General features: G+C 33.0%; 1 protein-coding gene across 15 annotated transcripts in view; it reads right to left on the reverse strand.

Annotated features, from left to right (window-relative positions):
* FIP1L1 (factor interacting with PAPOLA and CPSF1) overlaps positions 1-23,506 on the reverse strand; it is a 66,323-nt gene that overhangs the window by 8,983 nt on the left and 33,834 nt on the right. For 7 of the 15 annotated variants that reach the window (XM_082653054.1, XM_082653062.1, XM_082653061.1 and 4 more), the window contains 6 exons: positions 22,176-22,269; positions 20,315-20,471; positions 11,146-11,172; positions 9,060-9,114; positions 7,612-7,667; positions 1,019-1,232 (listed from right to left, as the gene is read on the reverse strand). In XM_082653054.1, coding sequence (XP_082509180.1) covers positions 1,019-1,232; positions 7,612-7,667; positions 9,060-9,114; positions 11,146-11,172; positions 20,315-20,471; positions 22,176-22,269 — 603 coding nt within the window. The remainder of the gene's footprint in view (positions 1-1,018; positions 1,233-7,611; positions 7,668-9,059; positions 9,115-11,145; positions 11,173-20,314; positions 20,472-22,175; positions 22,270-23,506) is intronic. The other 8 variants (XM_082653057.1, XM_082653055.1, XM_082653063.1 and 5 more) reach the window with 2 other exon arrangements.

Here is a 23,506-nt window from a genome sequence, read left to right on the forward strand (position 1 = left end):
TCTTAAAAGTAACTTTTCATGACAGGTTAGCTGTGTAATTTTGACATATCACTAAATCTTAAAGTGCTCAAATAACTTAGTGACAGAACCGCAACAAAATTCCATCAATTCTTATTTACATATTTTATGTGAACAAGGTTTCTCAATGCTTACATTTATATATTAAAAAAAGAAAGAAAGAAAGAAATATAATCAATGGCAAAGCCTTTTTTCCCCTAACAGTAGTAACATTCATTCATGGATACAAATATTATTTAGGGATGGGAAGAAGCGCTTCCATCACATTAAAGAATGTAGTTATGTTAAATTGTTTTTCAGAATTTGTATTATATTTATATATAAAAATAAATAACTAAAATCAAAAAATTTTTAAATACTTAATCTTATGGTCATTAATTTTTTAATACATTTTAACTTACATAGGTATGTTGCAGGGAAGACTGATAGGATGGATCAATTAAAAAAACTTTCAAGAAAAAAAATATTTTGCATTAGAATAAAATTCTTTGGGGGACGTGGCTCAGAAGTAAGAATTCAAGCACAAAAAGAAACGCAGAATTTCCACCTGTTACAGAGCTTGTTTATGTATTTTTTAAAAATGGATAATGATGTTCAGCAAATCACTATAGTATTCTTAATCCAATGGATATATAATAGAGTAATGATAACTTTATTTTAAAATTGTGAGATTTATAACAGACTGGAAATTATATCTATATAGCCAACTATTTATACTTAAGGTGAAAAATTTTTGATGCCAAGATAAAAATATGTGAGGGGGTATGACATTTTCAAAATTGTTTTAAGGAAGAAATGAACAAACAAATTTGAAGACTGCTGCTTTAGGTAGTGGGAAGTCCTTATGAATAAACAGCCTTGATGCTTTTAAAATGGCTATCCTAACTACTCTTCAAGCAATCCTTTCCCAATTGTAGTGGATCTTCCATCCTGGCACTGAATATAAATTCTAAAGTGCATATAAAATACAGGTGTACAAATTACTGCACGCTGAACATACCTGTTGAAAACACTCGGCGTGGGACTATGATCACGCTCCCTCTCTCTCTCTCTGGTGCGTTCTCTTTCTCTGTCTCGATCACGATCTCGTTCTCGGTCTCTGTCTCTATCTCTATCTCGGTCTTTCTCTCTTCTTGAGTAATAGTCCCATTGCTTACTGGTGTCCACAAGACTAGGCCATGAAGGAGCAGAACCAGGAAGGTGGGGAAAGGCAACTACAGAGAAAAAATAATAATAATTAAAAACAAAAGTTATGGTACCTAAAAAACAAAGAAGACCAAAAAAAGTAAATATCCCACAAAAATGCTTCACTAGATTAAAAAAAATTATTTTATATATAGAATAGAGAAATAACATATGGTGAATACCCACAGTCTGGGTAAATACCCAGAAACAAACCTTAAAGATCTAACATATAGACTCTTCATTTTGCAAGGTGAACAGCAAATGAGAATTAGGTACACCACAAACTTCCCAATACATCAAAAATATAAACCAGAATACATAAGGACATCTTCAAAGTGCTGAAAGAAAGTAACAACCTAGAAATATGTACTCAAAATTATATTTCAAGAATAAGATTAAAACAAAGGCATTCATAAACAAAAATAAGCGAAAGTTATAAACAACAGAGTTCACCAAAAAAAACTTCTACCAGATATATGCATATTACATTTCAAGAGTAACCACTAAAAAACAGAAATAAGTATATTATTTCAAAACAATGTAGGGAAAAATAGAATTTTTAAAAAATCACCTGAAAAATTCAGTCAATTCAAAACAGAACTAGAAAGAATGGGGGTATGGGAGACAAGTGTGAATAGCTCAAAAATCACAATACAAAAGACACTGAATTAATTAATCAGTTAAGTGACAGAGATTATTGATTTGTACTTTTAAAAATTCTACCTAAATGCTGAAGATAAGAGACATAAAAAACACACAAAATGGTTGAAAGTAAAAGAATGGGAGAAAAAAAGGAAAATACTAATAAAATAAAATACTAATAAAATAGTAATAAAATAAAATACTAATATCCCCCAATTTCCATATGAGTAGCTGTATTAAAGCAGACTCATACAAAAAGGATTACTCCGGGAAGAAAGGATGACTACTTGAAGGTGGAGGATGCAACTGACCAAGAAGACAGAACAAATTAAACTTCCAAATATCTAACACCATTGCCTTACTTTTTACGGAGTAAAAACTAACAGAATACAGGTAGAAATAGAAAAATCCACCATGATCGTGGGAGATTAACATACTCTTTCCATTACTGACACTTCAAGCAAACAAAAAAATCACTATAGATATATGAGGACCGAGCAAAATACCGCTAACAAAGTTGATTTAATGGACATAACATAGAATACTGCCCAGGGCAGGTAAAGAATACTCATTCTTCTCACCCATATGAAACATTTATAAAAATATACTATGTACTTTCAAAGGATAAGTGTAATAGACACCATGTTCTCCGACCACCATACAATTTAAATTAGAAGTAAAAATTAAAAATTATGGGAAAATAATCTCCATATATATCAAATTTAAAACACACTTCTGATAACTCAAGGGTCAAAAAAGTCATAAATTTAAAATAATTTAAAAACCGAACATAAACAAAAACCCAATATATCAAAAGTCTAGAAATGAAAACTGTTCTGGAGGGAAATTAATCTTAAAAAACACTACATTAGAAAAGATGGAAAGTGAATGAATTAAGCTTTCAACTTATGAACCTAGGAAAAAATAGAAAAATCTAACAGAAGGGAGATAATAAAGATAAAAGTAGAAATCAAGTAAATAGAAAACTACCATACAATAAACAAAGCTAAAAGTTGGTTTTTAAAGACTAGATGAATAAAACATGATAATCTTTTGACAGGATTAAGAAAAAAGAGACCTCATAAAAATTATCAGAACCAATAAGGGACTACAACTACAGATGTTGCAGAGATTAAACAATACAGAGAATATTATATACTTTAGACCAACACATTAAGTAACTCAAGAGTGAAAAGAAATCTTGACTAGTACCATAATTATTAAAGACATTAAACCCGTAATTTAAAACCTTCCCACAAGACCAGATGGCTTTTACAGGTGACTTTTACTACAGATCACTCTAATAATATACAAACTTCCAGAGAATAGGAAAAAAAGATTATTGCCTAACTTATCCCATGTGGCTTGTATAACCTTAATACTAAAACCAGTTAAGGACAGTACAAATAAAGGAGAATCACAGAACAATCTTACATATGAACTTAGTTGTCAAAATCCTAAATAAGTCAGTGTTTATTTTTAAAAATAAAAAGGTAAAATCAATCATGACCAAGTTAGGTTTACCTCAGCAAATAAAAGGTGGCTCAATATTAGAAAAATTTAGAAATCTGCCACATTTAACAGAGAAGGAAAACAGTATGATCAACTCAGAAAGCATCTCATAAAGCTCAATATCCGTTCACAGTTTAAAAGCCCTTGGAAAACAAGAAGAGATTTTCCTTATACTGACATAGGGTTTTATCAAAAACCTAAGAGTAAAAATCTAGTAGTATAAATATAAAAGCATTTCCTTTAAAAAAAAGGGGCGGTATCCCCAGACAAGAACTCCACTTTCAGTACTTCAATATTACATGGAGATCCTAGCCAGAACAATAAGACCAAAAAAAGGGGGTTGGGGGCGGGGGGAGGTGAGGAATAAGAATCTGAAACGGAAGGAATTGCAGATGATACTGCCTGAAGAGAATTCACAGACAAATTATAGTGAGAGTTCAACAGGTAACAGGCTACAAGATCAACATATATATTGATCAATAAATATACATATAAATAAAACAAAAACCAATTATATTTCTAAATACAAGCAAACACAAACAGTACATGGAGCTTAAATGAATATACCATTTATAAGAACAAAAAATAGGTACCTATGACTAAATCTAACCAAAGATGTGCAAGAAGTGTATGGAGACAATTATAGCACTCAGCTGAAACACATTAAAGAACACCTCCCTACATGGAGAGTACTTGTTCATACATTAACACAATGTTGTAAGGTATGAATTCCTACAAATTGTTCTAGAGCATCAATGTAACAAATAACATGGTATAGTAAGAGAAAGGACTCTGGAGCAAGGCTACAAGGTTTCAAAGCCTGCCTCTGCCACTTATTGTGTGACATTGGGAAAATGGCCTTAATCTGGCTGTTCTTAAATTCCCTAGTCCATAAAATGAGGGTCGTAACACTATGCCTGCTTTATAAGACTGTGAGGATTACATGAGTTAACAGTGTTTGTCATACTGTATGCATAATATAAGCGTTAATTATTAATAAAAATCAACAGAGTTTTTCACGGAATTTGCAAAGTTGATTCTAAAATAGATATATAAGAGCAATGGCCCCAAAATACTTCTGAAGCAGAATAAGGTAGATAGATTTCGCTGAACCAGGTATCAGATTTACTAAAGAACTCAAAATTAAGGTAGTGTGGCATTATTAGCACAGGGACAGTTAAATTAACCAAATGAATAGTCTAGAAAGGTAAGAAACAGATCCATGCATGCAGGGAAACTTGATACACGAATGGAGAGATGACACTGTAGATCCCTCAGGAAGGATAAACAAGTAACACTGGGACAATTACATCTTTACTTCATAACGTAGGCAAAAATTAATTCCAGATGGCGTAAGAACTTACACAGGAAAAAGAAATTTGAAAACTTTTTTTGGGGAAAAATGTATTAAAGAATATCTTTATATACTTGAGGTAGAGAAACTCATGGTTCAAATATGAACCCAATTAAAATGTGGTATGACTTTGCACAGTTGATGAAGTGTTAAAAAAAATGATACTTTTAATGTATTTGCCATAGAAAATTTCTTCTTTGAGGGGCTTGAGTATAATTATTGGTATAGTACAGAATATTTACACAGTCATAATAATGTGACTATGGTTTACTGTTTAGCTTTTAGAATAAAATATTTGTCAGGGCACAGATAATTTTGGTTACAAGACAGAATGTTAGAAGTACAGCTGATCAAAGCAGGGAGGCAGAGGTGGAAAAAGAGGTGAAGGCTTGGAAAGACACAGTAGTAGAAACTGATGGTGCATGAAACAGAGGGTAGGTACATAAATAAAAAGAGGAAGAAAGAGAGTAATATAATTTCACTTCAGGGGAATAGGAGAGGAGTAATGATGGTAAGTGAGTAAAATATACATCCATCACAATAAGAAGATAACAGATGGTATCTAAAGTTATATAATCAAGAAATAGGGTGATAAGCCTATGTAGAAATGCCATGCAGACCATCAAAAGAACTAAAAACCATTAAAAATGTCTGTCTCTGCAGTTCTTCAATATTCCTGCAAAGATTACTTTTAAACTAGGTATTACTTTGTAAGCACAATCTTAATATGCACATCAAGAAAAATCATTGTTTTCCATGGACAGTTACTTAGTTTAGCAGTATTTGAGGATGAACTACAAAATTCTAAAATAAACAAAGGTAAAACAGAATTACCGATAAAGAGGAAGTAGTAGTTATCATCTTCATCCCAAGGCTTTGTTTGACTGGAATAAAGAAACCTAACTTTCCTCTATTTAATTCTTGTGCTATGCTTTATCATTGTTAGTACTAAAGACATCCTCATTAAAGGGGGGAAAACCGCTCATCTCTGAGGGGGTGGTAAAGAGTGAGCAGAAAACTCTTGGCTTTTTTATTAAAAATGTGCATGTATTACTTTGAGAAAAAGTTAAATGCTTAATTAGCCAGTTTTTTAAAAATGAAATCTTCCACAAGGAAACTGAGCAGGTAATCTCAAGAATAAAGTCTTATTCTTTCTGATATGGGCTATTCCTCAAGTTCATCTGTACTGAAACAAATATACAGGAATTTAATGACAAAGCAGAAAATGTTAAGTGCCATAAAAAAGGTAAAAGTAAATTTTAATTAATTTTATAAGTAATGCTTATCGAGTATGTACATATTACAGGTACTGTGCTGAGTCCTTTATATTCAAACTTCAATTAACAGATGTGAAAAATAACCGCCTCCAAGTGCACAAAAGGGAAGGAACTTGGAGCTTGTTGGAGATGGGGATAATCAGAAAAGTAACAGCTAATATTTGAGTGTTTATTAAATGGCAGGACTAACATGCTTCAGTGTATTCTCTCTGATCTTATGAGGAAGAATCATGCTCTCCATTTAATGGTTAAAGATCTACAAAAGTCACATAAATAATGAGAGGGGGAAGCAAGATTCCAACCCAAAGAGTATGACTTCCTGGGAGCCCAGGGGAAAAAATGTGACATAACCACTGAAACAAATAACAGAAAGACTACCTTTTGATGTGAATGAATGGAATATGTGGCTTTGAACAAGGTGGGTCTGAAGGACAGTACAAAACCCTGACACAGAAACCTAGAAGGTTAACTGTAAGTATATGACTGATACAAATATCTGATCTCTCACCAAGCCTTACAAATTCTACTCCTTAAATGCCTTTGGAACCACTAATTTTCTCCATCCCCCATGGTATCCACTGAATTCAGGACTATAAATTTCTTCCCCTGGATTACTCTAACAGCTTCTTGTTCTCCAGATCAAGCAGGCATCTCTGCCCTTCCCACCTTTCTCCCACCCTACAAATCCCCAATCTCCTCACAGTAAGTAGCCAGAATGGACGCTATTCAAATGTAAACCTAACAATTATGCAAATCAGCATAAAACTAAATGGCTCCTCACAGCCCTCTGACTAAGGTCTAAACTCTACAGCATGGCTGTAATGCCCCGCACCATTTCTTATCTCATCTCTAGATGTTCATCGTATTCTCTACTCTCCAACCACACCACACTTCATTCAGTTCATAAAGCCTACCACACTCTCTCACACCCCCATGTTTCTGAACATTATTTGAACCCCAAATCATCTACACCCCACTCCAGTGGAGTGGGAGACCCCTCCATCATGCTCCTATGATAGCCTCTTCTGTCACCTGGTTGTTTCCTCACTAGCTTATAATTTGTTGAAGGCAAGCAAACCTATGTCTAGTTTACTGTATCCTTAAAACCTAGTACAATGCACAGCTCTTTTAAAATAAATGAATGGATCAAGAAATCTAAGCAGAAAGTGGTATCAGAAGGCCTTAGAAGGGATAAAGTTGTCAAGAGTGAACATGAAGGAGAACCTGCCAAATGATCTAGAAGAAAAGATAAACCAGTGAGGGGGAAAGATGAGAAAGAGGTTAGTCAGATACCGTGAGTTAAGAAACAAAAAAGATTATGGACAGTGAAGATCGACAATTTGGTGACAAATCCTAAATCCTTTTGGGAAAAGGCAAGGGACAAATATCCCTGTTGTGTCACCATTTGTTAATTTTTAAAAGTATGGCTGGTAAAGAAATGAAAAGTATTCTGTTAAGTGACCTGGAATATATGTAAGACCTAGTTATTCCTGTAGTAAATATTTTTTAATTGCTCTGTAAGATAGTACTTTAAACAATGGAAGTATGTTTCTATTGTTTTAAAAGTACTTAAGTACTTTACTGATTCAAACTGAATCTGGGCAATTAAAAAATAACACTTACCATTGCCATATGGAAAAGCACGTGCAGAACGACTATCATAACCAGAGGAATGTCCACTGTCGAAGAAAAATATATTTTTATGTGTTGCAAGGAAGTTCTGAATTTTAATAATTAGGTGCAAATGCAAAACATAAAGCAGAATTATGACTTTTAATCACCATATAATGGTACCTGTAATTCTGTAACTTTATTTTTTAATACTTAAAAACACAGGCTGTTTAACCTCAAAACCTAACACCTACTTGTAAAGAAAATATAGCTTGTTAGTATTAACATGAGTAATCCAATCAATTCAGCCTGACTCACAATAAGTAACAGAAACTTCGAGGCTAACAAAGTATTTCAGACTTTAGTTAAAATTTTGCCTTAAAAAACTGACTTTAATAATTAAAAATCAGAAATTCAGCGCTACTGATAGAATCAACAAATACTACTTTTTAACATTTTGATTGTGAAAACAAATATATGTTTAACAAGAACTTAAAATTAAATCCTATGGTCTCACAAGTCACACTTCACCGAGTTTTATCATTTCGTTTGAAAATCATATGCTTGGTTTGATGTTATTGATGTAAAGTTCTCTCAATTTTTCTTTTTATATAGTTTAAATCACTTTTTCAGAAATACAGTATTTTTTATAGAGTTTATTTGCCACTTAAGAGGAAATAATAATAGCTACCATTTATTAGTTATTTCTATCTGCAAAGAATGGTGCTGATGCTTTATATTCACTAGCTGTTTTAATCTTCACAACTCTATCAACCCCCCATTTGGTAAAAGAGGAATCTGAGTCTCAATGAATAGTTTTGAACCTTGCCTAAGAACACAAAGCTGGGAAATTCTGAAGCCAAATTTGAACCAGGTTAGTGTGATTCCAAAACCTAGGGGGTTAAACATGGTATTGCCATCCATGAGGTAAATGTTCTTTACCACAGCATTCCAAATAACATAAACCATAAAAGCAGGGTATAAAAAATAAGGCTACTGCCACGCAGAAGGGATCCAATCTTCCTTTGTGGAAGCTGAGTTGCACTGGGTAGCAAGAAATAAGGCAGCTTTGCTTTACTGTGGTCCCTGAAAATAGTTATCCTTACTTAATCCTAAAACAGACATGCATTATTCATGATTACTAGTCATCTGTTTGTACATCCCACAAAACTTGACTACAGCCAAGATTTTACAGTCTAGGGGTTTCTTTAATAAGAGTATCGTAAATCAAAGCAAGATATTTCAAAATACTATCATTTAGTTTTCTTTGTCCTGTTTTGTTATTAGGCTATAGGTCCAACATCTTATATAAAAGTAACTAATACAGATCTAGACTTATGAATTAAAAGGCAGGTACTATTGTTTATAAAATTAAACTTTTGAAAATATTACCAAGATACATATGATTCTTCTGTCAGAAGCCTATCAATGATAAAGTTTACAGTACCCATACTGATTACCTTTCTATTGTTGGTATAAGAGACGGAGGTGGAGCGCCTGGTGGAGGAGGAAAACCTGAAACATTCAATCATAAGATAAAAAAAGTTAACAGAATGTACACTTAATGCCAAGAGTTAAGGTTGCTGTGTGTCACTAAATTTCTCTGGGGATATAACGTGCTTCTCTATGTTATAATGGACAGAAAAAAAGTGGAGCTTAAATTTATGAACAGATTTTTGGAGGAATATAACTTTAAATGAACAGTCTGGTCTAATACACAGAGCACAAACTGGGAGTCAGGACACCCGGTCTTATTTTCAGCACCACACACAGCCCATTTTGTGAGTGTGAGAAAGTTAATCTCAATGCCTTACCTTTTCCATATATAAAACAGTAGTAGTGTTGCCACCAGATATATTTTAAGTATTTTAGAAGAAAAGCAAATAAAATAGCATTTACCTCTTTCAAAAAATATTTTGAGAGTTTAGATGTATATAAATTTCCTTAAAATGTATAATTTATAAATAAAATCTTACCAGTAAATATATAAATGCTTAAGGCTGAGAACATCCATCATAAAATACGTTTTAAATAGCACAACCCTAAAGAACTAATTTATAAAGAAAAGCACATAATATAGTTTTTAAATTAGTTTAGAAATGAAATAATTTGCACCTTTATATCATGAGGTCTGCATTGTGAGTAATTCACAAAACCTAAATGAAATACCACAGAGTATGGCTACAAGGGGCCTTAACAGTTAAATCTACTCTGCACTTTCAAATTCAGATAGGCAATAAAATATCCCAACAAGACTTGAAGATTCTACAACTTATGATACCAATTCCTTATGACACCAATTCCTGCCAAGCTTTAATAACCCTATTAGGAAGCACATTAAATTATATAATTCGAATCTCTCTCACTACAATTCATATGCTGATCTGCATGAGGACAAAAAGCAATCCATTGAAATACATGTTTGAAAACACTTCCACTAAGCCTCCTTTTTAGTATTCTAGGTAAAAATGAACCCCAGTTCTCCTAACCCTTCTCAAAAGTCCATTTAAATCCATTTTTAGCCCTGCTTCAAGCTGTTTCAAATTCACCATGCTCATCTTCACTGTGTCCAGTTTTTAGGTTCTCCTCTATTAAGCATCTTAGCAGTGTAAAATTTAGCAATTACTACCTTAGTCCTAGAGTCACAATCCTACTTTATATAGCCTTACAATCACTTCTTTTTAACCTATAAAGACACACCAATGATTCCTTTATGACTTTCCCTAGTAAGTCTTTTTCAGCCATATTCATAATCAGTGACTCTCTATCCCACATCTAAATATGTATACTATCCCATGCTATCTAAACTCCACTATTTTCTATTTATCAAGGTCATTTTGAATTTAGACCCACCCTTCCAAGCACTGTCACCTCTCATTCTCTTTATACTTCTTGACTTTTAATACTGAACTCAGTAAAAATACACTTGCTATCATATTTGTATCACACTACCAAAAAATAAAAAAATTTAAAAAGAACTGAAAAAAAATGTAAAAAACACTGGGCCACATATAAACTCCTATTGATCATATCCTTACAACAATGAACAATTTAATCATTGCTCTATGAACAACCATCTGTCCAGCTGTCAACCTATCTGTGTGGTTCAGAACATACTTTCTCACAACATTGAGTTATGCCAGCAGGGTAAAAATAAAAAAATCAGAAACCATGATAAAGTCAAGATAAATGATCTTTCTCTTCTCTTGCAGTCACTTCATCATACATAAAAAATTCATTGGTCTGAAAAAACAATTTTTAATAAAAATTTTATTTTTAATCCTATACTGTTTTCTTTAATAAATTGATATGGTAAAAACTTTCTCAGAATGTCTATTTCTACAGAAATGGGTAAGACAAGTATAAGAAAACTAAATATCTTAATCAAAACTCGAATGAAGCAAAGGCAGAGCTGAAAATAGGACCTTGAAATCCCAATAGCCTATTCCACATTCTAACCACATCAACACTGTCCCTCCTGTAACTGTAAGCTTGAAATTTCATGTTTATTAACAATGATGGAGAAAACATGAAAAAAAGTTTTACCTGGAGGTGGTACAGTTATTGGAATACCTAAAAAACAAGTGATGAAATTTAATATAGTAATTGGATTTCATAACCTGTTATGTATTTATGCCATCACCAAAGAAAACCTTGAAATAAAACCCCTCGCCTCATTGTCCTGGCTTATTCCGTCAAAAGCAGCATTCTGTTTTCTTGCAGAGGACCAACAATTCAAATGTAACATCAGACTTCCTGATGAAATCCCAGTCTAACAACTTCATAACAAGGTTTCCCCCACTAGTTGTAATCACAAACGAAGCGAGACATCAGTTAAAAAAGCACACTTGTGCGTACACAAATATCAAACTCCATGAAATTAACACTAAGTTTGATAATCAACATCTGATCTTGTTATTTTAACAGTTTAATAGGGAAAGTGATCAATGGGCTCTTAAATACTGCAGGTAGTGCAAGGTAACTTGGAAGATGATGGATATTCACTTTAGTAAAGCTACGAGGGAGGTTCAAGTGTTAGTGTGAATTGTTTTACTGTTGTTGACAGGAGTGTGGAAAGGTTATTACTTCCCTTGACTTGTGGGAGGATAGGGGGTATAGCCAATTCATATATATAAACCCCTAGGGCACACTAAGTCTACTTCTATAGAAGTCAGTAAATACTAATTTGAGTGACTCTCACTCATTGGCACACATTATTAAACTTTAAGAAATAAGCTATGTATAAACATTCTCAATTTACACTGGTCAAATGTGCCTATAAACCCTAATTTAAAATTTATGTGTCATGCAAATTATAAGTTTGTTTGAAGAAAAATGACATTTCTAAGTAGAAAAATTTAAAAACCAAATAACTTTTTCAAGGAAAATTTTATACCATAATAACTTCAACAAAGTCAGAATGGTTTACTAAATCCAATCTTAAAAACTGCATCAAAACTATTCCCAAAGAGGAAAAAGTAATCTAATTCATTAACTAAATGCATAGGAAAAAATAATGAAAAAAACTGCTTTCAAGTGTTTGCTTGTCAATGAAACATCTGCCAATAATTTATTTAAACTTTTTCTGTGCATGTTTTACCAGAATAAGAGGTTTATACAAAAAGATCTTAAAGCAGCAAATGGCCTTAAAATGGAGAATGAAGCACCTTATTTTACCACCCGTGAAATAAAAGGATACGCTAAACTTACAAAAACCAAGAAGATTGAAAAAGATATATAAGGCAGCCATCATGTTTCAAAAATCATTAGGCATCCACAAGTCTACTAAAATGAGCTACACTTCATGGTAATTCTCATCCATCCTGAGGTACCTTGCTGCTTCCTATATTACTAAGCTAAAAGAATCCAGCAAACAATACAAACTAGCAGAGTCCCAGACACCAAACTAAATGGGAAATCAAGGAAGGCAGAGCATATTAAATGTTCTTAATGTCTACTATTACTTGATTTTCTTTAGAAAAGTATAGATTTTTTTAGAGCACTACTGGACTTCACTATGTGACCTAGTTTTCACATTTAAATACATGACTATTTAAATGAATGACTATTGTCCTAGGTGTGTAAGATAAAAAACCATACCAACTTCAGCAACCCACTCTGTAATCCTAATAACTTTACCTAAGTCAATACACGAGCAACATGCATCACTTCAGCTAACTACAATGTGAATTCATGTGAAGTAAGAAAATACTAGTCAGACCTCTCAAAATTTAGTCCTCAAAAACATTTATCAAACTTTCACAAAACATAAAAATAAAAGAATATAACCAAACTATTAAGTATGCTACGAAGGTAGTTAAAATTACAAACATTTTGCTTTAAATTTTAATCTTACTACAGTAGTATCATAGGACAGATTTTTAAAAAATCAACTGAAAAGAATTAAGAACACAAAAATTATGCAACATAGATAGACAGATATAGATGTCTTTCCAAAAACTGTCTACACATCAGAAAGCTGGCATGAGAACTTACAAAGGGTCCTTCTTGTGAGACCCATATTTCATCTAAGATAATTCAATGCAAATCTTTATTGGTAAGTGTTCACTGAAACAGAACTTAAAAGTTGACGAAACATTATACAATCCATTCTTTGACAATTAGCAAATGTATTTTCAAAATGCTACTAAGAAAATTTAATATGTGATATAATGTTAAACCAACACAATTTTCATCTAAAATAATCACCGTTTGGTATTTGACTTTTGTTAACAAAAGAAACAGTGTAATGAAAAAGAAAATGCATCTCAAAATTCCCCGTCCTGTCTCCCTCAACAATCGCACCTGTCCTGGCCAACATACATGCTGCCCAGCCAACAGGCTTGAAATAACACAAAGCACGTACTGTGTTTCTTTTTTGTATCCTTTATCTGTAAAATGAGTAGGGAAAAAATGTTTGTTTTCCTGGGAAGTTTTGCATACAATAGTAAAAGCAAGATTTCTATTACAGGCCAAAAGTTTTTGGAAAAGTAATATTGAAGTTCTAAAGGGAATGAATAGATTAGTGGTTTTGAAACTTCAGTGGCCATCAGAATCACCTCAAGAATTTGTTAAAACACAGATTGCTGGGCCCCGCCCCTAGAATTTCTGATTCAGTAGGTCTGGAGTGAGGCAGAGAATTTGCATTCCAAACAAGGAGATGATGATGTTGCCGACCAGAGACCATACTTTGCGAATCACTGGATTACATCCAAACTTCTCTACTAATTGCATTGCTGAGCACCTCAATATTCAAAACACGTAACATAAATTCCATTTCAAATTCTTATGAAACAAACAAAGCATGTGACATTCTTAAGTAAAACAGTACAGCTGTATGACAGCCTATACTATCTGGCATCTTCAAAAGAAAGAGAATAGGATTTAACTAATTCCAGTATGTAATAAGTACTTGTAAACGTAAAGAAGCATAGGGGTGGGGGGGACCTAAAATCCTATTTAGGGACTGAAGGAATTGATGCAAAGAAACAGAAAGACAGCAGACCAGCAAAACATCATATCAAAAGGAACTCATCTATATTTCAAAAACTCCCACAAAGTTAATAGAGGCTCTGTACTCAAAAGATAAATGAATAAAAATTATCTATGAACGCATTCTCAATGTATCACATCATTATTTTATACAGCTATGGCAAAAAAGAGTTAGGTGATAGCAATCTCTGACATGGCTTCCATTGATCCCTGCCTCCTGGTATTCATGTCTTTTTATACCTCTGGTATTTATATCCTCCCCTTGAGTGTGGTCTAGATATAATGACTTATTTCTAACAGGCGAAATACAGCCAAAATGATGGGATGTCACTTCCGTGACTAGGTTACAAAAGAGAGTGACTTCTATTTTGCTGGTTTCCTCTACTGTGTTCTCAGCATTCACGCTCTGATGAAGCCAGCTACCTTGTTGGAGAGGAAGTGAATCTTTTCAACAAAGAGGTCAGTGAACTTGAACAGAAATCTTTTCTTAGTCAAGCCTTTGAGATGACCATCTCAAAGCCTCTGAAAGAACTTGAAGCAGAGGACCAGCTAAGCTGTCCCCACATTCCTAACCCACAAACACTGTTCAATAATAAATGTATGTTGTTTTAAGCCACTATGTTCTACAGTAATTTGTTATGGAGCAAGAGCTAATACATATAGTTACTACCTATCACTTCTCTATTCAGTTCAAATGAAAGAAAAAAGCACAGCAGAAGAACTACGTGAACTATGCTTCCTATTTCTCACTTGTAAATGACAAATTTCATCAACACTAGCATGTTACAAATTGATAGCCTGATCACTTTCCTTATGTCTCACCAATTTCTGCTGTCAAGTCATCAAGCTCGTAAGTAAATTCTGCACAAAAAAACTGAGTACAAAAAGTTTTATAAAAATCTTTAAATATTACCTTCCACCACATGCTTTTCTATGTATCAATATTTTAAATACTATATATACATATACATCATCTACCATGTACCCTTTTAAAAAAAACAGAATGTAGACTACTATAAAACTATTTCTTAATAAAGTAAAATAATTAATCACAAAGGTGCAAAAAGGAATGGAAGTAATTTTAAAGAAAAAATATGTTAGAAGGTGATATGGTCACTAAACTTAAAGCAACAAAAATAGTTATCAGCATACTCCACATCTAAAAAGTAAAAAAGATAATTTTACATTAACTATAAAATGGGTGAACTATTTTATCTTTATTAAGATCTCTTAATCCTATTATAATCTAAAAGCCTATGGAAAACAAAAATTCTATGTTAGACAAAAACGTCTCTGATAGAAATATCAATATTTTTACAAATAACTTGTAAAGGAATTAATCTCTACAAGCTCACGTCTAATGGCAAAGTGACTGGAAGAGTAGCACAAACAAAAGGCAAATATTAAACCATAATTAAATTCTACAAAATAGAGCATCTATGGTGTATTAAAAATATAACTATTATAAAGGGAGCATCCATGGGGAAAAAAGACATTTAAAAATATCAACATCCTGAAGGAGCTTTTATTTTCTATTAAAACTTAAATTTAACTTAATTGTGCCAAAAAATACTATTTGTTACAGATAATTAGCATTACACCCTACTTTGAGTTTATTGAAAACACTGACAGACTCTTGGTTTTTTAAAAAAATACAGAAAAACACAACAAAATAGAAAACGAGTACAGTTCTCAAAAACTTCAAGAAATTATTTTTCAAAAGGTATTTCTAGAAACTACATTTTTAAAATGCTTACATTTTTGGCAAACAGCATCAGTTAATATGTGGATTTGCTGTGTAAGACCAAAAATCTTCATGGAACTATAAAATCAGCTTAATAAATGTTATATTTACAAAACAGCTTCTCAAATAAAGGGACAAAATTGTACTTCCTCAAGGATGCAGAAAATATTCATCGAATACAGGCCAAGCTTCTGGCAAAGCAGCAGTTCTCAAAGTGTTATCTGGAGCTTCCTGGGCGTCCCAAAGGCCCTTCTAGGAATCTGCAAGGTCAAAACTCCTTTCATAAACACTAGGCTGTTATTTGCCATTTTCATGCTCATTCTCTTACAAGTATACAACGAAGTTTTCCAGAGGCTACATGACATGTGAAATCACAATAGATTTAATGCGGAAGCAAATAGGAGAATCCGGTTTTTTTCTATTAAGCCACATAGTAAAGAGATTTGCAAAAGTGTAAAACAAGGCCACTGTTTGCACTAAATGTTGTCATTCTGGAAAAATAATTTTTCATAAAAATATTATCTTAATATGTAATGGGATTATTATGCATACTCTCAAAATAATATTTTAAATATAATATTTTAGGGCTCCCCTCGTGGCGCAGTGGTTCAGAGTCCGCCTGCCGATGCAGGGGACACGGGTTCATGCCCTGGTCCGGGAAGAGCCCACATGCCGCGGAGCGGCTGGGCCCATGAGCCATGGCCGCTGAGCCTGTGCGTCCGGAGCCTGTGCTCCGCAATGGGAGAGGCCACAACAGTGAGAGGCCCGCGTACCGCAAAAAAATAAAAAATAAAAAAAATATGATATTTTAATTTCTCAGGTTTAATTTCTAATAAAAATAGATATAACACACATAAATAAAAGCTCTCTGGGGTCTACAGTAATTTTTAAGAGTATAAAGGGGTCTGTAACCAAAAAGTTTGATAGCCGCTATGCTAGAAACCATACTGCTAACAGGAAAATAATCTAATTTTAGATTATCTAATAATCTAATTTTCTGGTTCACTAGAAAATGAAAATAATAGACTTTCTGAAAATTAAGGAAGATCTTGAATAACCAGTGTTTGTTTTCAAGCTACTGTTAGCATGGTGGCAAGGAACCATATTAAATACTTTTTCATTTAAAAAAGCTAATCCAGAACTCACAACATTCACTTAGGACCTTACATGTTTGTTGTACTCTCCAAAACAAAACCTCCTCTGCTCTCCGTACAAATCCATTGTGGCCAGAAATATGATTTTGGCCTGTCACTTTCATGTATGTTCTAGATGTATGTGTATTTGAGGGGGAGAGGAAGCAACACACCTCTTCTTTTCTGTTAACTACCTGACAGTAAAAGTTCCTTGAATGAAGCGGTCTCTATCAATTCACTGTTGCTAAGGAGTAACTAACTGTCCACTCATGCAAGAAGCCACATCTGTAAACCTCCAAGAGCTGACCATAAATTTAATCCTCCACACCAGGGCGTTTCTGAGAGTGAATAGTAATAATTAACCTGGGACAAAACGTATAATAGGACTATTCCAAGCAAATCTGGATAACACCCCAAATTAAGGGCATAATACATCATTACTATATTTGTTCCATCATATACAGAACTACAGTCTTAAAAACTTAAGCATTTGAAAGCTAATGTTAACAAATGCAACATTAAAATGTTCAAATTAATTCCCCAAAGATTTTTCTTCATTTTTCCTTTAATTATTTCTCAAGGAAGCAAAAAGAAAACCCAAGGTTTCTCAAAGACAAATGGAGTATTTTTTAAGGCAGTACTTACAAAAAGACTCCTGAACCACAGCTTTCTTTCATTAGTTGCTTATGCTTCTTAAGGTGATCTAAATTACAGCAAACTATACAGAATATACTGTAATCATGTGACTCTGTGGTAAATGGTAACTGAAAATGTGGCTTTAATCAAGGCCTACATTCATCTGGTATATGTATATATATCTATGCAGCCATACTGTAGTTTAAAGCCCGTGCTCATTCTGATTAATAAGTGCCTGTACCAACTGTTAATCTGATAATCCCTTTGGTGTTATGGATACATAAATATCCTGTTAACTCAATTAGCTAACGTATTAAGGGAATGTCAAGTATACACAAGACCTCTGTGATTAGCGCTGCAGGGAAACATAAATGGAAATACACAGCCTATGCTCTCTCCAACAGCTCACAATCTAGTAAAATAAGGAGTAATCCAGATAGTCTCAACTTACAAATATTTGGTTTCAATATGAATTGGTATCTTTCCCTCGCTACCACCCCCAGCAAATATACCACAGATAGGTACTGCTTAACCAGCATTAGAATTCATCTGAATTTGTATTCCTTCAATGCTGACAGGATGACATGGAAATGTTCTCTAAGGATAAGCATCAAAGGAAATCTGGACAGGTGTTTAAAATATGGAAAGCACGTAGCTGAAAATTAATATTAAATAGACAGCTTAAGCAATAATCACTGGTACTCTACAGTATAATGTCATAGATAAGCTCAACATAATTAAAAGATTTGTCATCCTTATAAACAGAGGTTATACGGCAAAGAAATGGAATGATTTTGCCATTTTGAAAAAGAACGCACATCCAGATAATGCCATTGCCTATCAATATCCTACAGGGCTTCTAAATATTCTTATACCAGGGAAGTATTTACTTTTTTATCATTAGTTCACACCGCCTCTCTCTCACTTACTTTAATAAATAGCAAGTGTTGAAATATATGTTAGCCATCTGGGAATATACTATATTAGCAAGCAAATAAGAAAATTCTTTTAAATCACCTTTAGTAGCTGGTAAAGCTTAAATAAGATTACAAAGCAATGTCGTGTAAAGACTATTATCACATACATTGATCATCTTTTAGTCTCATTAAATCAAATACGTTCAAAATTAACTATTTCTACATTTTATCTTTTTCATAGGGCAAAGGACTCATTTATGGATCACTAAGTCCTCATTACTTTCTCTTTTCATTTAGTTAATTCTCACCACATTAAAGATTCAAGAGTCACAGATCCAGGCACAACTTCTGAATGGGTTCGGATTCAGAACAAGCAATTTATTGTTGGAACAAGAAATTCACTGAACTTTAGAAATAATGTTCTCTTGAGTAACCTCTCCAGTCTTCTCTTTCCTCTATTTTTGAGACAACAGGTTCCCTAAAGCTGTAGTCAGGTTTCATAATTATCCTTTTTGAAAGCAGAAGTAATCTCAGAAGAAAATCAAAGGCATTGTGCTTGTGGGGCTAATGCAGTAGGTGAATTTTCGAGGCCAGGATAAGTATTACAGGGAAGGATTAGTCACACCCTTTAAGTGCTTCTGTACTCTAATCACAATCACCACCGCTTAAAACAAAGACAACTCTCTTGCAAATTCAAAGTGAGTGGACAAGCCTCTCTAGTATAAATGGATTTTTTTTTTTTTTGCGGTACGCGGGCCTCTCACTGTTGTGGCCTCTCCCGTTGTGGAGCACAGGTTCCGGATGCACAGGCTCAGTGGCCATGGCTCACGGGCCCAGCCACTCTGCGGCATGTGGGATCTTCCTGGACCGGGGCACGAATCCGTGTCCCTTGCATCGGCAGGTGGACTCTCAACCACTGCGCCACTAGGGAAGCCCTAAACTGATTTTATTAATAGAAAGCAAATTTTAACATATGTAGCGCATGTAGTTCTGGTTAGGACCAGGAGCTAATTTTTAACATTTACTACTGGCATTCTCCCTAGGAAGAAAGTAATTATTATCTCAATCAATCCTGTTAGTTTCATTAAAAATTGATTAAGGGATATAAATATTGAAAGCCTATCATGAATAAAATAAAAAAGGTCTTCAGACAAAAGGATGAAAGTATAAAATTTGGTAATTATTTGTGAATTTTTTTCTACTGTCACTGATCTAGTTTTTAATAAATAACCAAAAGTGACTAAGAATATGATAAAAAATGACATTAATTTTCTCTCTTGTGTAGTAGAGGTAAATACCAGATACCTGGCACCCAGAAACAGTCTCCTAAAAGGAAACCAGTATACAAAGAAAGATGACCAGACAGAGATTTTCATTTCAATCCCTTCACAGGATGTAATTTTTTTGACCTACACCATTCTGAAAGTATCTTTAAATTTTTTTTCAAAACAAGTTAATATGATTCAATGTGAATTTATACATACACAACTAGCAACTTTAATTTGGGGATCACTATCATATTTTTGGATCACAATTTTAGTGTCTGTCCACTCTTCCCTATTTTAGTACATTGCTTCTTTGCTTTACTGAAAAAGTAAGACACACATACATCTGTTTCAGTGTGAATCTACTGAAGATTTTACATAATCAATTTCATATTCTATTACTTTTAATGTAGTGCAATCAATGAAGATGCTATTTTCAAATACATACTTTAATTGTTAAATTCAAAATTTTAAAAACACTCATAGGTTATTTTTCTTTCAAAATCAAATGTCTTATTTACTATTTACCTGGTGGTGGAATCAGAGGTGGAGCAGTGCTGACAGTGGGAGGAGGTGGAAGAAATGGAGGAGGTGGAAGGTGAGTGGGAGGAGCTCCTGGAGGGAAAAATGGCGGTGGTTTGCTAAAATTGTTGTCTACTTCAGTAGCAGATCTTTCAGAAAGGACCTAAAATTAGAGCATAGTTAATTAAAAAGATGAATAAATGTTCTTATCTAAGATTAAACTCAGTAAATGAATCTCATTTAATCTAAGAAATAAGTTTTATTCACTTACATATATTCTGGGGAAGCAGGAGTAATTTTTCTATGTGTGTGATGTGTGTGTATATTATACAGATGTGAGTATTCACTCTCAAACACACTTTTTTAAATGTTCATATTCAAAGCCTAGACAAAACTGAATCATTACAAATAAAATTCTTAAGGAATAATTGTTTTAAAAATATTCTAAACGAGACAATTAAGTACTTCATAAATAAAATGTAATGAGTATTATCTTTGTTACTCAACCAAAGTTAAAGTATTCAAATTAAGGCAATATAATCATTAGTCATAGATACTAGCATTAAGAAATTAACATGGCAATAGAACCAGATATTCACTGTACCAAGGCCTGTCATTATCAGGTTGCAAAGTAAGAGACTATAAGGCATGCATCAATAGGGTGCAACTAACAGGCAGCCAGATACATAAAAAACTTCTTTATGTGAGCCTTGTAACTTTAAGAACAAGGGTTTATACTTAAAAAGTATTTACAAAATACTGATCTATGTGAACAGGTAAGGGACAGAAACCGAACCTACAGGAGAGTGGCACCTAGAAATTTGAATTTTTGACAAGCTCCCTAACGGATTCTGTTTGAGAAAACTAGAAAAAACAGGCAACATGATTTTATATATTTAATGTATACTTTTCAAATCCTTGCTGGCTAAAGCATATCATTTAAACATATAACCTTTCATTAACTTTTCCTACATTTAAGTACAATAATTTTTGTAAGGCTTATGCTGATAAGCTAGTTTTTAAAGTAGAAAGCAGTATTATTTTAAGAAAGCATGACATTTTAATGGTGGGGGTAAAAAAGAGGATTATCTTCCATTTTAGAAATAATTTACCTTAAAAGGTGCTAAAAAGAACATTTACATAATTTACTGAAGGTAATAAAGAATCAAAACACTGGACATCTTTTAAAGTACTCAGAGAAAGAAAATAAATAATGAAAAAAAGTGTGGTCAAGCTAATAGCTGAAAGTCTCAATTACTCAAAGTTCAAACTTGAATTATACAAGCTAATAACTCATCTTCTTTCATTCTTTCACTTGAAAAACAAAGAGATCTACTTCACCCAGAAATGTCACATTAAATAAATTATGGTATAGCCATACAATAAATCTATCATGAGGAGGTGTTAAATATTTTTAAGAATATGGGAAAATGCAAATGATAATTTTATATGGAAAAAAAAAGGATACCCAAAAATATAACCATAGTAGTATCTATCCCAATCTTGCTTAGTGACGAGGAAGAGATGTACCAAAATGTTAAGAGTGGTTATCTTTAGATGGCAGAACTATCGACGGTTTTATTTTCTTCTTTAAACTTTTCCCATATTTTCCTTTTTTAGCCCAATGAGCCTATATATCACATTTATAGCAAGGAAAAAAATATCTTACTGAAAAAGATCCAAAGGTTATAAATTTTAAATGGAACAGCTTTCGTAATAACATGGTGATTGATTCCACATTTTAAATCCCCTTTGTAGTACCTAAATCACCTTACATATAGCACAGTGCTATGAATGAATAAATTAAATTAGAACACAGATATAATCCTTCATTTAAAAAAAAATAATAACTTTTAAAATACTAAACCTGTATGTTGCTGTTTTCATTTGCCCGTCGCCTTCCTTCTACTCGGCTGATAGTTATAGTCTGACCAATAACATCAATTGCCCCAGGTAATCTCCTGTAACATAAAAATTGAATCATTTCAGTTTCACCTAATTAGATGTTTGGACAATAACACAAATATTAGGTGAGAAATAAAGGCTAAAACCCTTTGCCATGTAATTTAAAATAAAATCAGATCACAACACATATCGAAAAAACTTCACTTAGATCTCACTACTTTGCATAGTCATAAAAACTAAATTTTATTAATTAGCTAAGACCAACACACCAAACAATGATCATAATGCTAAATTTTAAGTATTTTTGTAGGTTTTCTTCAAAATTCACTATTTTTTAATAGTCTCCAAGTGAATTTATTTTTGTGGAACTGAATCAGTAGCAAATGTTAAACAAATGGAAATAAAAATTTTTGGCCACTATAATTGTAACACATATCATAGTTCTATTACAGAAATCTTAAAAATTCCTCAAAACGGCTTGAAAAGAAATAATGCTCATTTTGATACATAAAGGTTATGTTCCTTAGTGATTTATTCTGAGAATTAGAAAAAATAAACAGGGAACCACTTTTTCATTCTTGATAACTTGCCTTTAGTTAGAAAAATTCAAATATTTAAATGCCAGCACCACCTCCAATTGTATTTACAACCATTAAAGTTTGTGAGTAGATGGAAAAACAGTCTATCACAAAATAATGCTGCAAATTCAATAGGAAAATCTAACAATAAAAGAAAATAACGTTAAAAGCCATTTTTACGTGTAGCTAAGAACTTTATAAAAATATATATGCTTAACAAGATACAGAAGTCACTTGTAGGAACTGGCAATGAAAAGTGGATGCAAATTAGATGAATTTCTCTTCATCTATATTTCAGTTCTGAACAATTCTGTTTTTAAAATTTTACAGAAGTAAAACAATCAAAGTACCATAGATCCTTCAGGTCACTACAGTTAGGTTCCTAAAATGACTAATAACAGCAGCTACCACTTATTGAATGATTACATTCTATACCTAAACCTCAGAATAACCCTTAACTTAAAAAATTAATATATACTTGTTAGAGATGATAAAGCTAGAGCCAGAGTGATGTCACTGACCTCAGTGATAATTACATGGCAAAACTAACTTTCACACCTGAGTCTTCCTGATTCCAAAGCCTCAGACCCCTTCCCTTGAGCCATGCTGCCTTCTAGCAAGATAAGCAGCCTTTGAAAAACTTAAGACTTTTGGAAATCAAGAACTACTGAAGGTATGTTTCAAGTAAACCTTGAAAAGCCTCATAAATAATTTT

The sequence above is a fragment of the Grampus griseus genome (assembly GCF_964374135.1).
Source record: "Grampus griseus genome assembly, chromosome: 4".
In the NCBI taxonomy this organism is placed as follows: domain Eukaryota; kingdom Metazoa; phylum Chordata; class Mammalia; order Artiodactyla; family Delphinidae; genus Grampus; species Grampus griseus.